General features: G+C 30.4%; 1 protein-coding gene across 7 annotated transcripts in view; it reads right to left on the reverse strand.

Moving 5' to 3' along the window:
- LOC145285814 (RNA pseudouridylate synthase domain-containing protein 1-like) overlaps window positions 1–19,827 on the reverse strand; it is a 79,311-nt gene that overhangs the window by 50,031 nt on the left and 9,453 nt on the right. For 3 of the 7 annotated variants that reach the window (XM_080134226.1, XM_080134227.1, XM_080134225.1), the window contains exon 2: window positions 2,115–2,142. The exons of 3 other annotated variants lie outside the window; for them this stretch is intronic. In XM_080134226.1, coding sequence (XP_079990352.1) covers window positions 2,115–2,131 — 17 coding nt within the window. In that variant the 5' untranslated portion in view covers window positions 2,132–2,142. Of the gene's footprint in view, window positions 1–2,114; window positions 2,143–19,334; window positions 19,356–19,827 lie in introns of those variants that run through there. One more of the 7 variants, XM_080134228.1, reaches the window with a different exon arrangement.

Consider the following 19,827-nt stretch of genomic DNA (forward strand, 5'->3'; position numbering starts at 1 on the left):
ACTGATTCACTACAACGAATTGTACACACTGCGGCTTCGATATTCGCTTTCAGCATACAGGATTTAATGTAACAACCCTCAAAGAAGGACTAGACGATACGAGCCAAGATTTCCAGATAATCAGAGGTCCTAGCCAAGCTTCATCAGAAAAGGTGTTACAGAGACATCTCCATAAATAATCAAATTCTACTCAATTTACACCATTAACAGTTACTACGTTCCTTACATTCATTACCCTTATCCTCAAGTGGCTTTCGGGACTTGATAAGTGATGACTCCAACTAGGAAAAAAACAAAAAACAGTTTGTGTTCAATTTGTGATGCTGACTGGGGAATGAATTGATGACTGCTTCTTGTACTGGGTATCATTTTACCTTTTTTTCTTTTTAAACCTCTTCTCCATCTTCCGTCTCATCTTGACTGATTTATTTAATTTCCTTTCAGTATAATTTCAGCGCTTCATAATAGTCCAGAATTTGGTTGCTTAGCAGTGCCTGCAAATTCCATTTTTCAGCATAACATTCGATCTCATTATCTATTCTATCACACAATTATTTCCAGAAAATCCATTTTGCTTGGATGGAAAAGTTCTTTTTATGGGAACATAAATTAAGGAAGTTCTCGAAATATTTACACTGCTGACCGCAATCATCAGAAACATAATAAAAACTGACCTTGTGTCTAACTCTGCCCTCGTGGGGAGGTAAGTAAATAGGTGCTAGTGCACTTACTGATCCGCGCTATTTTTTAAATCGTATTTCCAAGTTTACTTAAAGTTTTATGATATGTTTTTTTATTCAAAGGTTAAAGTATAGAATAGGTACAAAACACTCTCCCCTCCCCATGTTAAGAATGGCCTTTTAAATAATAATGTCATTATTTCAGCATGAATCAATAAGTGCACTAGTACCGTAAATAGAAACATAATAAATCTTTATGATGTTTCAGGGCCTCAGCTTCAAGTATTCCACCAGTAATGGCCAATAAATTGTGTAAAAAATTAAAAGCAGGAATGATATCATCCAACTCTATGAGAATTGACTTGAAACATTCAAAAAAATATAAATAAAATTGCATAAAAATTTGACTGCAGTGTCTTTTTTTTTCCTTAAACTAGCATTTCAGCCCGGCGTTACCCGGGTGTTTGGAGGTGTATGTTGAGCAAAAAAAAAAAAAAAAAGCGGACAATTTTTTAAAATTTGACCCCTATTATGACCCCTTAACATTTATTGTTTTGGGCTCAAATCAAGTTATTAAGTTAGATCCATGTCCAAGGAACCTATATCTAAAATTTCAAGTGTTTAGACCCAAAATTGTCGGAGGAGTTTGGTAGAGTTCTCAAAGGTCAAATCGTTGAACTTTGATCCCTTAACAGCCAAATTTCTAGCCGGAAAAGGATTACAAAGATTTTTCCTAATCTCAGTATCCTGTATATCAAATTTCGAGTTTGTAGACTGAAAATTGACAGAGTTATTGCGTAGGAAAATGTACACAAACACACACACGTTCACTTTTATATATATATAATAAATATACACGCAAAACGTCACACTCATTCATTCATTTAATTGGCAAAAAATAAACGCACAACCAATTGCCATTTATAAGGGGGAAAAATATCAGTAAGAATTTAGGGGGCTATGTACAAAGAGAAACTATACAGGACGAAAACCATGGAGGCCCGACCAGCGTCTATCCAACGCCACCTTGAAGCCCTGGTGGGCTGGTTTATGACCTCATCAGGTAACTAGTTCCAAAAAGATGCTACTCAAACGTCGAAGCCTCCATAACCATTGAAGGTAGACTTTTTCACTTGCCCACGGAGCCCGCAATTCGGGCCAAGGGTGAAGAACAGGACCCGGTCCAGGCTGCATCATCCATGAAAGATGTGGTAAGCGAGGATGAGGTCACCTCGATGCCTCCTGCACTTAAGGGGAAAAAGTTTTAGAGCCCTTAAATGTTGTTCATAGGATAGACTTCTGAAGGCAGCCACCATTCTCATCACCAGGCGCTGAACCCGTTTGAGAAGCTGGACGTCTTTCACGTAATAGAGGGATGTGGCCTGAATACTGTATTCGAGAATCAACACAATTATTTAAAACATCAAAACTTACTTTTTATTGTTCTCCATATCTTTTGTAACTGAAAATATAAAAATATAAATGATTTGATATTTAATTAATATATATATTGATATAATATAAATTAATATATATTAATATAATATTAAGTAATGAATGTATATTAATATAATATTAAGTAATGAATGTATATTAATATAATATTAAGTAATGAATGTATATTAATATATTAAGTAATGAATGTATATTAATATAATATTAAGTAATGGATGTATATTAATATGATATTAAGTAATGAATGCATATTAATATAATATTAAGTAATGGATGTATATTAATATAATATTAAGTAATGGATGCATATTAATATAATATTAAGTAATGAATGTATATTAATATAATATTAAGTAATGAATGTATATTAATATATTAAGTAATGAATGTATATTAATATAATATTAAGTAATGGATGTATATTAATATGATATTAAGTAATGGATGCATATTAATATAATATTAAGTAATGGATGTATATTAATATAATATTAAGTAATGGATGTATATTAATATAATATTAAGTAATGGATGTAAATTAATATAATATTAAGTAATGAATGTATATTAATATAATATTAAGTAATGAATGTATATTAATATATTAAGTAATGAATGTATATTAATATAATATTAAGTAATGGATGTATATTAATATGATATTAAGTAATGAATGTATATTAATATAATATTAAGTAATGAATGTATATTAATATATTAAGTAATGAATGTATATTAATATATTAAGTAATGAATGTATATTAATATAATATTAAGTAATGGATGTATATTAATATGATATTAAGTAATGAATGTATATTAATATAATATTAAGTAATGGATGTATATTAATATGATATTAAGTAATGAATGCATATTAATATAATATTAAGTAATGGATGCATATTAATATAATATTAAGTAATGAATGTATATTAATATAATATTAAGTAATGAATGTATATTAATATGTTAAGTAATGAATGTATATTAATATAATATTAAGTAATGGATGTATATTAATATGATATTAAGTAATGAATGCATATTAATATAATATTAAGTAATGGATGTATATTAATATAATATTAAGTAATGGATGTATATTAATATAATATTAAGTAATGAATGCATATTAATATAATATTAAGTAATGGATGTATATTAATATAATATTAAGTAATGGATGTATATTAATATAATATTAAGTAATGAATGTATATTAATATAATATTAAGTAATGAATGCATATTAATATAATATTAAGTAATGAATGCATATTAATATAATATTAAGTAATGGATGTATATTAATATAATATTAAGTAATGAATGCATATTAATATAATATTAAGTAATGAATGTATATTAATATAATATTAAGTAATGGATGTATATTAATATAATATTAAGTAATGAATGTATATTAATATATTAAGTAATGAATGTATATTAATATAATATTAAGTAATGGATGTATATTAATATGATATTAAGTAATGAATGCATATTAATATAATATTAAGTAATGGATGTATATTAATATAATATTACGTAATGGATGCATATTAATATAATATTAAGTAATGAATGTATATTAATATAATATTAAGTAATGAATGTATATTAATATATTAAGTAATGAATGTATATTAATATAATATTAAGTAATGGATGTATATTAATATGATATTAAGTAATGAATGCATATTAATATAATATTAAGTAATGGATGTATATTAATATAATATTAAGTAATGGATGTATATTAATATAATATTAAGTAATGAATGTATATTAATATAATATTAAGTAATGAATGTATATTAATATAATATTAAGTAATGAATGTATATTAATATAATATTAAGTAATGAATGTATATTAATATAATATTAAGTAATGAATGCATATTAATATGATATTAAGTAATGGATGTATATTAATATAATATTAAGTAATGGATGTATATTAATATAATATTAAGTAATGAATGTATATTAATATAATATTAAGTAATGAATGTATATTAATATAATATTAAGTAATGAATGTATATTAATATAATATTAAGTAATGAATGTATATTAATATATTAAGTAATGAATGTATATTAATATAATATTAAGTAATGAATGTATATTAATATAATATTAAGTAATGAATGTATATTAATATATTAAGTAATGAATGTATATTAATATATTAAGTAATGAATGTATATTAATATAATATTAAGTAATGGATGTATATTAATATGATATTAAGTAATGAATGCATATTAATATAATATTAAGTAATGGATGCATATTAATATAATATTAAGTAATGAATGTATATTAATATAATATTAAGTAATGAATGTATATTAATATATTAAGTAATGAATGTATATTAATATAATATTAAGTAATGGATGTATATTAATATGATATTAAGTAATGAATGCATATTAATATAATATTAAGTAATGGATGTATATTAATATAATATTAAGTAATGGATGTATATTAATATAATATTAAGTAATGGATGTATATTAATATAATATTAAGTAATGGATGTATATTAATATAATATTAAGTAATGAATGTATATTAATATAATATTAAGTAATGAATGCATATTAATATAATATTAAGTAATGAATGCATATTAATATAATATTAAGTAATGGATGTATATTAATATAATATTAAGTAATGAATGCATATTAATATAATATTAAGTAATGAATGTATATTAATATAATATTAAGTAATGGATGTATATTAATATAATATTAAGTAATGAATGCATATTAATATAATATTAAGTAATGAATGTATATTAATATAATATTACGTAATGGATGTATGAATTGTCTATAAAAAAGCAGGTTTAACCAATATCATGTGGTTTAAACTAACATTTTAAACTTATGAAAAAATTTTTAATACCATATGTGTTACTATATGATTGTTTTTGTCATTGTTAATCTTAAAGTCTGTATTCAACATGAAATTTAGATGTAGATGTACAGTTTTTAATGTGGGGAATATATCACTCCTCTAAATAGGGTTATTCTGGATGAGACATACGAAAATTGTCAGTCAAGAACAATTCCTTTGAGGGAGTCTGTTCTTTATTTTTTTTAGAATGTTAAAATATATTCATGCATCATCTAATATTTCGATCAAAAATATTATTTCACTTTTGAATAAAACAAAAAAAGAAGAAGAAATATACAAATGTCGGTAAATTTTTACCTGGTCTCTACCTTAACATTTTATTTTAAAATGACAATCTTTAAAGGTTTTCAGATATGCTGAAAACGAATATCACATTTAAATTTTCCGCAGATAAGTAGTTTTCTGGAAATTAAGCGATGCCATTTCTTATGTTATTGCTGGTGGCCATTTTGGTGTGCTGATGTGTGTAAACGCAACCCCGGAAAACTATTTGCAAGTGCGCATACCAAGATAGCCACCAGCAATAACATAAGGAATGACATTGCTTAATATCTAGGAAACTACTTATTTGTGGAAATTTTTAATGCGATACTCGTATTCAGCATATCCAAAAACCTTTACAAGTCGTCATTTTGAAGGAAAATGTTAAGATGAAAATCAGGTAAAAATTTACTGAAATATCTGTAAAAATGCATAATGTTGCATGTTTAGTGTGATGCATGTTTGCAATGTACGCAGACAAGAGGCCGGCAATGGGAGAAATATTTAGCTGAGAGAAGGTAGACGACCCAATAAATAATCTGATCTTTGAAATAGTTATATCTTTTTGATACAAGGATTCATGCTGTGTTTATGAACGACTTGAGTCTGGGAAAAATGAACGCTTCTTCAAATAAAAGACCTAATGAGCAGTAAGTTTTTTTTTTATATGTCCATGCATACACTAGCCCATGATTTTCAAGTAGATGGGTAAAGGGGGTCAGTTGAGTTTTTACATTTTTTAGAGGCTTTTTGGACCCTGATGTAATGTGATGTAATGAATCCAGGTCTTTTTTCCTGCAATATTGTGATTGGCTGATTAAGCCATAAATACCAGCTTGGAGAGGCATTCTGGGAAAGATGTCAAAAGGCACACTGCCCCACACTATGAACTGAACTGTGTCTACCTAGTTGTCCATACTGCGACATATCAGATTTATTACTTGGACTGACGTAAAACCACTCAGCTATTTCAACGATATATATCTCTTTCATATAAGGTCCTTTGCTGATGGACCGTATTCAGTTGGATTAATGTTTTCATTCGGTCAGGCTTTGAGTTCTGATTACAAGACTATGGTTTGGTAAAAGAAAAATATCATAACTTCTCTTAAAATAATTCATCGTTACTTGTTTTAAACTGGAATTGGAGAGTTCTTTTGTGACAGTAATGATATAGGTCTGTGACTGGTGTCAGAATCGAGCATCGTCGTCATACAAAGACAAGTGCATAATCACGTGCATAGTGAATGCACCTAAACGTATGTTCACATATATACATCTAATCTATAAATATAAAAGTGAAAATGTTTGTGTGTGTGTGTGTGTGTGCGTTTTCGTGTACGTCCAAGAAAGGCTTCTTTCTGAGAACCGATCGATCGCCTCACAACTTCTTAAAACTTTTTATATCGCACCTAAATGATAATATCTACGAGTTAACAACCGAGGTCGCCTGTCTATTTAATTTGCCCAACTTTAAAAAGATAAATATTTAGCAATTTTCGATCGCCGCATGTGCATTAAGCTTTTTCGTATAATAATAAAAGTGAAACGGAGCTTAAGACATCGTTCCCAGTGCGATTGCCGTAAATGTCCAAAAGCAATCAGCTTTGATCAATGTGGAGTTTCTCCTTATATCAAACAATTGCTATTCAATTTGGACAATCCCCTTGTTATGGGGAGCTGGTTTCCCCCCCAACATCTTGGGGAAACAAAAAAAAAAAAAAAAAAAAATGAAAAAAGCATTCCCGCAGTAAATAAAATACTACCCCGCAATCAAAGTTGACTGCATTAAGTCATTAAAACGGGCACCTGCCAAATCTAAACACTTAAATTCAAACGTGTTTCCGTTAGTATTTCGTGGTGGCTCAGTGGTTAACGTTGCACGTTTTATTTTCACACTTTAATTTCCAACTTTGCCTAAAGGGTTCGGTTTCGATCATTCATACTTACCTACCAAAACTTTTTTTTATTTTACCCACCCCTGACACAAACACTTGGATGACCACACACACCTCCAAACACCCGGGCAACGCCGAGTATCCCCGCTAGTCTATATATATAAAAGCGAAAATGTGTTTAGGTATGTATGTATGTATGTTCGCTTTTTATGTATGTCTGCAAAAGGGTTTTTTTCGTCGGCCTTCTCGCTCGGCTTGCTTCTTCTTCTTAAAACTTTTTATATCACGTCTAAATGATAATATCTATGACTTAAGAAAAGGGGTCACATGTGCATTTAATTTGCCCGACTTTCACGCGCTAATTTTTTCCAGATATTTTGATCGCCGCGTGTTTCTTTCACTTTTCAGTATAAAACAAGTGAAAACTGGCTTGCAACTGCATCATGTTTTAAGGTCAAACATCACGCGACTTAAGTTCCTCACATATATCAATTTCATTTTATAAACGTTAAATTAAGATGCTTTTCATTCCTCTTCTCTCATGGTCGAGATGGTTAGGTTCCAGGGTTTTTTTTCCATTTCATTTCCACCTCCATGTCAAAGGTTCGGAGTTCAAGCCTACTTTCGTACTAAAACTTTTTTTTTCTTTTACACGTCCAAACACCCGGCCAACGTTTTTTTTTTTTTTAAACAGGGGTTTGTTTTGATCACCCCCCCCCAACACACACAGAGACACCTACAAACACCCGGGCCACGCCGTGTACCCCCGCTAGTCTATAAATATAAAAGCAAAAATGTGTGTATGTTCGCTTTTTGTGTATGTCTGTAAAAGGCTTTTTTCGCTGGACTTCTCGGTCGGCTCATTCCTTCTTAAAACTTTTTATATCACGTGATATATAATATGATAATATCTAAGAGTTACGAATGGGGGTCGCGTGTGTATTTAATTTGCTCGACTTTTACCAGCTCGCCGCGTCTTCGAAAAGCGAATGATCTGGCTTGCAGCGCAAAACTAGGTCAGACATCACGCCACTTCCTTGCACCTGTTTATTTCGCTTTATAAACCTTCACTTAACGCGCTTATCAGTTCCTCTCCCCTTGTGGTCGAGATGGTTAGGTATCTGGCTTTTTTTCCCTTTCATTTCCACCTTCGGGGTTCAATCCTACCTTTCTACTAAAACTTTTTTTTCTTTTACTCGGCCAACATTTTTTTTTTTAACACACACACCTCCAAACACCTGGGCAAGGTGATATGGTATTAATTTATATTATTTGAATTATTGTTCTCATCTTGGATATTATTCTCATGTTTCGGCTGAAGTAATCTCCAACCTTCTTCAGGTGTATCTTGTTGAATTCAAGGATCTCTGCAGGATTTTGGACTGAACCCTTTATTTAATAAACAGTGGTAGATTGTTCTCATTACATCAGCCAAGATCAGGTAGAAGTCTTAATAACACCTCCTGAGTATTGTCATCTTTTGCCATCAATAGGATGTGTCTGCCTCATGAATCTCTAACACTGGAAGTTGTTGAAATTGAGGTTCAAAGCTGACTTAACCTTCAGATTGCTGCACTTTTTATGAACCCACATATATTAGATAGATTACATTGTATTTGTATTGCATTGCTTCTAACACTCTTGCGACACACAGAACAATGATACTGACCAGAGCCACACACCATCACTTTGGTTTTAGGCAAATTCACTTTCAAATTCTTAGCCTCTAAACTTAAAGAAAATTAACCTTCTTGTTAAAAGTTGAACATATCAGTTAAAAAAAAACAAAAAAAACAAACGTTTATAATCTTAAAATACTGAGTCTAAAGTATTCTGAAAATTCAAACAAACTGAAAAAATTTTAACAAAAATAGATAAATTGTAAATTTTATTTTATAACTAGGGCTAGAACAACAGCATATTCTTTTCATTGTTTTGACTTTCGAGTGTGTATCTGTTGATATCTTATATGCTTTTATATAGAGTGGTGTGGTTCTTGGTTGATTAATTGTGTCTAGCTGTGTCGGATATATACTAGAGAGTCAAAACAATGATAAGAATAATTTGTTGTAATAGCCCTATAACAATTGCAAATAAAGAAATAGAATTTTGTAAGCATTTGTCATCACCATCGTCTACTACTACTACTACTACTACTACTACTACTACAACAGCAGCAATGATAATAATAAAAAAAAATAAAAATCTAAAGGAAAACCCTTGAATTCAGAACTTAATCTACAAGAATGACAATCACTAACCAGTCATATAGAAAATCCCAAAATGTAAAACAAAAATTTAAAAAAAAAAAAAAAAAAATGAAACTGCGAAGTTATAGGCTAACTACACCTTCCCTTCCTGTACCCACCCTCTCCACACACACACAAAATTGTAGTGGTGGCTGGTACTACACCAAACATTGAAGGGTCAAGGAGAATGGCAAAACTGAAGAGTGAAAGCACTTACCACTGGATAGGTGCAGAGGGGACTGGGACTTTAGGAAGGCTTATTGCCACCCAAATTCCAGTGAAGACCAATGGTCACTGCCAGCAAGAAATTAATGGTAGGTGACTGTTGTGATAACACAAATTTATTTGCAAAGGTTATCGAAAGAGGTGAAGAGTAGTGGAATCTAGGGAACCCCACCGGTTTTTATCAGTGAGCAATTTCTGATGATGACCTGTATAAGAAATCCTAGTGAGTGAAAAAAATAATAATCATCCTCAGTAGTAGTAGCCTAACATCCATTTTATATGCTGGCATATGTTGGATACTTTTAGAAATTAGAAATTGACTTCTAAACTAGCTTATCTTTGTTCAGGTTGTTATATATTGCTCTAACTCCCAAGATTATCCTTATTGTTTCCTCCCATGTTTTGCTTAGTTTTTACCAGCTAATGAACCTTGCTATATCAACTGTCCTACATCTACTAACCCAAGAACGCCACTGTATTATTTACATATGACTTCTCTCCATGCAATGCATATCCTCAACTTTCACTGACCAGTTTTCATTTCCATACTTCATCACACTGCATACATATGCTCAATAGACTCTTCCCTTGGCCAACACTGGTAATGCTCTCCGCGTTAGTAATGGCAGAAGTTCCCCAAACTTACAACATCCACTTTTGACTTTTTAATCACAATACCATCTGCTCCAATGTTATCATCAAAGTAACAAAACTTTCTAAACAACCTCAATAACTTTACCACACAAATATAATTTCTCCACATCTGCCTTCTCATCCATCTTCATTGTCTTACACTTTTTCTACAAAAACTGGTTATCATTTCTCAACCTACCTGCAATTCCAATACATTTCTTGTATATCCAATGCTTACAAGTACCAGAAAAAAACTTTGGTAATTCATAAAAATAAAACTTTACTTTAGTAATGCATAAAAATAAAACTTTACTTTCATAATTCATAAAAATAAAACTTTGGTAATTTATAAAAATAAAACTTTACTTTAGTAATTCATAAAAACAAAACTTTCTTATTTCATAAAAATAAAACTTTACTTTAGTATTTCATAAAAATAAAACTTTACTTTGGAATTTCATAAAAATAAAACTTTGGTATTTCATAAAAATAAAACTTTACTTTCGTAATTCATAAAAATAAAACTTTGGTATTTCATAAAAATAAAACTTTACTTTAGTAATTCATAAAAATAAAACTTTGGTAATTCATAAAAATAAAACTTTACTTTAGTAATTCATAAAAATAAAACTTTACTTTGGTATTTCATAAAAATAAAACTTTACTTTTGTAATTCATAAAAATAAAACTTTGGTAATTCATGAAAATACAAATGGAAATAAATAAAATCCAGGTCGGCATATTTTTCTTTTTTAACAGAAGTTTTTATTAGATGTTATTTTCCCGTATCAACACAGCTTAAAATATCTCTGACTGCCACCCACCCATTTTAGTCTGACATGTGTTTCTCTTTCTTCCAACCACATGCTAGGAACAACTGGCCCATTCTCATCTTCTCTTTTCACGTCCGTCTTCTTTGACGTCGACTTTCTTTTTTTCCCAAGCATCTGATGCATTTTGCTCTCCTTTTTTTTCCTTTCTCTTCTCACATATACTTCATAATTTGCATATGCGGTTTTTCGACTACTGCTGCTGCTTCTGCTAATCTCTTCGCAAGCCAGCCATCCTTCGTTGCTGCTGATATTTTCCCACAAACTCATATGTACTATGTTACAGTTGGCCTTCTGTTGTTTCACAGGCAAAAACTAAATCATCTTTTCATTACAAAACTCTGTGGAGAATGTTTTTAAAACGATGCTATAAGTAGGAGGGAAAGCAGTTAACAGGAAAAGAGTTTTATAAACCTGCAGTTCTTGGAAAGAAACTACTAGAATAGGAAGTTGTAGTACTGTTTTACTTCTGCTTATAATCTTGGTCTTTTCAAGATTAAGGTAAATAAGCATCTCCTGTCTTTGTGATAATCATTGTTCGTTCTTGTTAGTTCCTTAAATTAAGTGGCTTCATGCTTTGTTTGGAGCAATTTTCATTAAAAACAAATATTTGGCTTAACTTCTGTTTTGCATGTTGGCATATGTTGGATGGCTTTAAGAAATTAGCTTCCAAACTAACCTATCTCTGATCAGGACTTTATTTATCCTCCTTTTTTTTTTCAAGTTCATCCTTATCACTTCCTTTCAGGTTATCCTGAACCTAACTTGCTAATTGACTCTACTACCTTAACTTTCCTAATTGACTCTACTACCTGAACTTTTCTAATTGACTCTACTACCTGAACTTTTCTAATTGACTCTACTACCTTAACTTTTCTAATTGACTCTACTACCTTAACTTTTCTAATTGACTCTACTACCTTAACTTTTCTAATTGACTCTACTACCTTAACTTTTCTAATTGACTCTACTACCTTAACTTTTCTAATTGACTCTACTACCTTAACTTTTCTAATTGACTCTACTACCTTAACTTTTCTAATTGACTCTACTACCTTAACTTTTCTAATTGACTCTACTACCTTAACTTTTCTAATTGACTCTACTACCTTAACTTTTCTAATTGACTCTACTACCTTAACTTTTCTAATTGACTCTACTACCTTAACTTTCCTAATTGACTCTACTACCTTAACTTTTTTAATTGACTCTACTACCTTAACTTTTCTAATTGACTCTACTACCTTAACTTTTCTAATTGACTCTACTACCTTAACTTTTTTAATTGACTCTACTACCTTAACTTTCCTAATTGACTCTACTACCTGAACTTTTCTAATTGACTCTACTACCTTAACTTTCCTAATTGACTCTACTACCTTAGCTTTTTTAATTGACTCTACTACCTGAACTTTCCTAATTGACTCTACTACCTTAACTTTCCTAATTGACTCTACTACCTGAACTTTTCTAATTGACTCTACTACCTTAACTTTTTTAATTGACTCTACTACCTTAACTTTTTTAATTGACTCTACTACCTTAACTTTCCTAATTGACTCTACTACCTTAACTTTTTTAATTGACTCTACTACCTGAACTTTCCTAATTGACTCTACTACCTGAACTTTTCTAATTGACTCTACTACCTTAACTTTTCTAATTGACTCTACTACCTTAACTTTTTTAATTGACTCTACTACCTTAACTTTTCTAATTGACTCTACTACCTTAACTTTCCTAATTGACTCTACTACCTTAACTTTTTTAATTGACTCTACTACCTTAACTTTTCTAATTGACTCTACTACCTTAACTTTTTTAATTGACTCTACTACCTTAACTTTTCTAATTGACTCTACTACCTTAACTTTTTTAATTGACTCTACTACCTTAACTTTTCTAATTGACTCTACTACCTTAACTTTTCTAATTGACTCTACTACCTTAACTTTCCTAATTGACTCTACTACCTTAACTTTTTTAATTGACTCTACTACCTTAACTTTTCTAATTGACTCTACTACCTTAACTTTCCTAATTGACTCTACTACCTTAACTTTTTTACATCAATCCAAGAACTCTCATCCATTCTTTCAGTGTAACCACACCAACAAAGTCTCCATAGTTACCTCTATCTAGAGCTCCTCCTTTATCGTTGTAACTGTTCACAATTGTGATAATAATAATAAAAAACTCCAACAAAGTCAAGGGAGAAAACTTTAAGAAAATCATACACAAAGAAATGAAAAAATTAGGCCTAAAAGCGGACATATCAGCTAACATAAAAATAACAAACTTCCTGGACGTCACGTTAAACTTAGATAAAAACACATATGAACCATACTTAAAAGATAACGCTACTCCAATTTACGTAAACCCTAAGTCCAACCACCCACCATCAATTATAAAACATATTCCTAACTCGATCGTAAGTAGACTCAGTAATAACTCAAGCGACGAAAATGCATTTAACAGGTCATCCAATATTTAAAAAACAGCCCTAAAAAATAGTGGATACAAAAATATTGATATCAAATATAAGCAACAAAACACCAACAACTATAATAAAATTAAAAACAGAAGAAAAAGAACTATAATTTGGTATACGGCCCCATACAATCAAATGTTAAAAACAAAACTTGGCAAGAAATTTCTAGATCTTATTGAAAAACACTTTCCCGCAACCAACCCCTTACACAAAATCTTCAATAAAAATACCTTGAAGTTATCTTACAGTTGTTGCGAAAATTTAGAGATGATAATTAAGGCACATAATAACAAAATACTAAATGAAAACAATGTAAACAACAACAAAATAAACAATAAAAAAAGTAGACACCATGACAGAAATAAAACCAACACTAGCAGAAATAATAATAATAATAATAATAATAACAAACCAACCCCGGACAAGAATAACCATACCATAAATAAAAATACTAATAATGAACAAAATAAATGCAATTGTAGACACCGTACACTTTGCCCAGTCCAAAATAAATGTCTAACAAAAAGCGTAGTTTATCAAGCAACAATATTTTCGAAAGAAAACCCGAATAACAAGAAATATTACATAGGCATGACTTCCTTAGATTTCAAAACCCGATACTATGACCACAAAAGCACATTCAAAAATAAAAAACACCGTATAAAAACAACACTAGCGAATAAATACTGGGAACTCAAAGAAAGTGGACATTCGCCGGTAGTCGAATGGAAAATAATGAGACAAGCTACCACATGCAGACATTTAGACGACCCATGTAAACTATGCCTCCATGAAAAATTTTCTATCCTGTACTTTAAAGAACCTCAAAATCTATTAAACTGTAGGCGGGAAATAGCAAACAACTGTGTTCACAAAATAAAACTTACTCTAGGATAGCGATACAAAATAGCTTTAAAACTAACAATAACAATAGGAAAAAAAAAATAAAATAAAATAAAACAAATAAATAAATTAAATAAACATGAATATACATAAACGATCACATACATATATGTATATGTATATATATATATATATATATATGCATATATATATGTATATATGTATATGTATGTGCATTGTTGTGTGCACATAGGTATATTTATATGTATAAAAAAAAAAAAAAAAAAAAGGAGAACGACCACCTAAACCCACTAACCTAGTTCTAAAACAGATCCTTTGTTTGATAAAATGCATGCCCATTGGCTGGTAGGAAGGGGCGCGGTGGATACGAGAAAGCTGATTGGCCGACTAGAAATCCTCAACATATATAAAAACAAGAAGCAACGACAGAATTCGCGCATAAGCCTGACGAATCCTATAGTTGGATGAAACGCAGAATATTCAGTGTAGCTTAATCGCCATATATATTTTATAAATTACTATATATATATATATATATATATATATATATATATATATTGGTACAATATAATAATCAATAGAGAATTTGTTTTATAATAATAAATATGAAATCTGCATGAATTAAAACATCATCGTATTTTATGACTAGGCAACGCCCAGCGGCCTGCTAGTATTCCGTTTGCCTCTTTCCCACCTGGTTACAATTTGGGTGTCTTCAAGTCCAACATAAACAAGTTCCTGATGAACCGCTCCCTTAAGTAAAACACTTTATCAGATCTCCATTACTAACGATTACTATGATATTGTCCCATTGATTACTGTCCACACAATAATGCTTATCCTCGAGTGGCCTCCGGGCCTAGATAAGTGGTGACTTCCATGTAAAAAAAAACAACATATATATATATATATATATATATATATATATATATATATATATATATATATATATATATAAGTGACCTTATGGATGTGTGTGGAACGGTCTCTACCAAACTACTTTGTGAATTTTTGGTCTACATACCTGAAACTTGATATATAGAGGATTCGGATTGTAGAACAAATTCGATTTGGTTTTTAGCTGAGAAAAATAGCTGCTAAGAAGTCAAAATTGAAAAATTGGAATTTGGCAGGCATAAGTTGACTTAATGTGCATCCCCTACACATGCGCAAATATACATTAATACATTAAAGCACATTAGTTTTTATAAAGTTTTGACATCCATGTGTTGTTAGGTCATATGGTAGCATTGGAGATCTAAATGCTTTCGTTTCGATTCTAATTGATGGCATCCAAGTCACTGTTTTTTTTGGGGGGGGAATCACTACTATATATTGGGTACAATATAATAATGGTACTTGTACAGTTTAGTTAAGACATTCAAAAATGAAAATATCGAAAAAAGGTTATATTGTACGTATCCGTTTTGGACTGAAGATCTCCGAAAAAAATTTCATTTAATTTGATCGAGTAGTTTTTTTTTACAGCGGAAAAACACGTTCTTATGAGAGCGCGTCGAAGTCGCCCATTATGAAATTTGCTGAACACGCCACGGGGAGATAACTCTATGTAAAGCGTCGATGCTCCCTCCCCATCTTTATTTCTAGCTTTTCTTCCTAAAAATCAAACCTTTTGCTCGGTATCATAAATTGTTTTTTCGCTGTAAAAAAAACAAACTACTTGATGAAATTAAGTGAAATTTTTTTTCGGAGAACTTTGTTCCATAACAGATGTGTGCAATATAACCTCTTTTTGATATTTTCATTTTTTAATGTCTTGACTAAACTGTACAAGTACCTAATTAATAGAGAATTGGCTTTACAATAATCAATATGAAATCGGCATTAATAATGAAAATATCATATTTAAGCATATGGTGTGCTAGTTTAATTATATTTATTTATTAATTGTATAATTATTGGCTTTGCCAGCAACTGTCTTCAAGTTAAGGCTAGGTATAAAGGGTTTACTTTGGTTGGTTTACGGCCTATCAACGCTTTTCGGGTTATTTAATGTTGAATCCAGTTATTTTAGAAACAGTTTTTATGCTTCAAGTTCTTTATATTTTTAAATATTTATTTGTAGAGTTTGGTTTGGTTATTTTATGGCATATCAACCTTTTTCAGGTTATTTAATGCCGAACCCAGTTATTTTGGAAATAGTATTTATATTGTATCCAGTTATTTTGTAGGTTTTTATTCTGCAAACTCTTTGTATCTTCAATCGCTAGTGTTTGGTTTGGTAGGTAAAAAAAGGGAGAGAAGTGAGTTCCTATTTACAATGCTTCCCCATGGGACAGAGTTAGACACCAGGGTCGTTTTTTAACGTAGAGAAAAGGAACAAAAATAAAAATTGTCTCAGTCGTGAAGGATTTCTCCTCCACTGACAGAGAACAAGAAATTGAAGTGCAGCATCTGAAGAACAGATGGTATTTATTTGCTCCCCCACCGAGCAAATTAGGCACAAGGCCGATTTTTAATGTGAGGAGTGAAGGGAGGGGGAAGGGGAAAAGGGGACCAGCTCCCGAGAGGTGGGAAATGGGAGCTGGTTAATGGTCAGGCATGTGGGGCTGCCCCCACATCTGGTCTTTGCTAGTCATAGCTAGTCATAGCTAGTCATAGCTTGCAGTATCTGTCGGACAGATACTACACTTTGATCTTGCCCAAAAGGCCAAGTTAGATAGGGAGAGAAGTGAGTTAATGTCACAGGCTGAAAAAAATAAGAAAAAATACTCGTGTGATTCAGGTCTATCCTAATAGGCTGAACATCCTTAGAATCATCTGTTTGTTCTTCAACTCGCACGCATTACATTTGATTTCGTCTAAAACGCTGACATTAATATCAGCCTTGTCTGGCATAAGGTCATGCATATATCTGACAGCATGATCGTTCACTGATATTTTTATGTTTCATAATTGTTTCATAAGAAACAAGCCATCCAAAAATTGTATAAAAGTATCAGTGAACAATCATGCTGTCCAACGTTTTCATCTTAAATTCTATGTAATTATGCAGAATGTAGAAACTATGCATAAATAGAATTCAACATAATAGTGAAATAAAACCAATAAGCTAATAAGAAATCATAAAAAATGAATAAATAATTAATATTAGTTGTATTGATCAGACTAGTGTTCTCATCTTGTATGTTAATTGTGCACGGTTTCGGTCAGTTTGGTTCAACCGTCTTCAGACATGTTGGTTGTTGTTTGGAAAAGAAAGGAGGAAAGTTACTGGCTCCATAGATATTTTTGTATTTTTGAAGTAAGTCTGTTTTATGGCTGTGGATGAGAACAATAGTCCGATCAATACAAGTGATATAAACAACCAGCCCTCATCTAAAAAATCCAAAACTTTAATTAATTAATGGCCGTTTTTCAAAGGAATATGCAAATTATTTAACCTTTATATACCAATGCTTTTTTTTTTAACTCTCCAAACAATGCAACAATTTGGAAAATATATGACGATTTTATTAACCGAATAGTTTTGTACCATATGATTTCGGATTCTCCTTAAATATGCGGGTGGCTTTTATTTTATGCCTTCTGTTAAATTCCAGCAAATTTATGTCTGCATTGAGTTTGTCGTAAATGTATTTTAAATCTGCTTTTCTGATAAAAAGGGAATTGTACAACTTTATTTTACCTAGCTTCTTGAGAACATGTTTTCTCATTTCTTTTGCCAACCGATTTAATAAAAGTTTTAATAAAACTTTTATCAAAACATTTATAAAAATCGTTACAATTTGTTGGAACTTTTTATTTTTGAAACCGATTTTAAACATTATTTAAATCTTTGTACTCTTATACCTAAAGCTCTATTATTCACTTTTTTTTTAAACTCAAAAAGTTTAAAAGCTACAAAGCTGGGGGGTAGTACCATTAAAATTAGAATTACAAGCATATGCTGTATTTTTGTGGACATCGGCAATATTACATACCTAATGTGCTTCAACAAGTCATATCTTTTTTATTTGTGGGTCAATTTTTAAAAGAATAACATTAATGGAAAGAGAATAGAATAAGCATTCCAATGATGTTAATTTATTTTGCTTTTATGCGTTCAATGTTTTTATGCTCCAAGTTAAAAATGAAAAAAAAACGGTAACAAATGACAACAAAAAGGGAAACTGTTTTTTCAATGTTTACATTTCACACGTTACGTTTGGATACATATGCGCGGGGTCAAATTTGATTGGATATGGCTGAAATTTTACAGGCTATATGAGGATAGAAGTTAATTTCTACTGGACTTTGATTTATATTTTTACGACCACAGGAAGCAAAGTTACAACCGAGCAAATTTGATGAAGAATATTTCAAAATTGATGAGATAAATTGGCATATATCATCCATTTTCATATAGATAATAGTTTCAGAATTATTTTCATGTATAATATGTAAATATTTGATAATTATTGTGTGGAAATTTCTTTAAAATGTTACCTTTTATAGAAATTCAAATCCGCTTAATGGAGAAAACGGCTCACTATGCGCTGACGCTGGTCAGCGCATTAATAAATTTTGTTTGTATTCTCTTATTTCTTGGGGTTGCACTCACGCGTACCAAGATAGCCACTAGTGATAACATAAGAAATGACATTGCTTGATATCCAGAAAACTACTTATTTGCAGAAAATTTAAATTCGTTATTCGTTTTCAGCATACCCTAAAACCTATAAAAGTAATCATTTTAAATATTAAGGTGGAAACAAGGTAAAAATTACCATTTTATTTCTTTGTTTACATCGTTGAATTTTTAGTAAAACAACAGAATAGAAATGACAAAAATTACCATCAACTGGTGAATATATAGATGTTGCTTATCAGGATTCCTGGTATCCTGGTACTGTGAAAGTTACATCGAGGATTCATGTAGAGTTCAATTTATGGTTGCATCTCAGAAAATAGGAGTATATTTTGGGCCAGATAGAGAGGATTTACAAAATTGAAAATTGGACTGGTCCCAAAATGCATAAGTTCTGGTCAACTATGGGAATTTCCATCTTTTACAAAAATCCAAAATCTATATGAAAAATCTTCTTTGATTTATTTCTGAGATTAATTCATATCTACTCAATTTTTTTTTCTTTGAGGGGAGTAGTAAATACCGACCATGAATGCTCTTCAGGCATTCAATGGCTACACCCAATATTAAACTCTCCTTTGGTGAGGAGGCAGGAAAATGCCTATTCTCAATAAAACTATATTTAAATACCACTATAATACTTAGCTTTGTTCATGAATAGACACCCACTGTATGATACCATGCACCAGTTTAAAAAAAA

Source organism: Euprymna scolopes, chromosome 10, assembly GCF_053919585.1.
Source record: "Euprymna scolopes isolate OS-2025 chromosome 10, ASM5391958v1, whole genome shotgun sequence".
In the NCBI taxonomy this organism is placed as follows: domain Eukaryota; kingdom Metazoa; phylum Mollusca; class Cephalopoda; order Sepiida; family Sepiolidae; genus Euprymna; species Euprymna scolopes.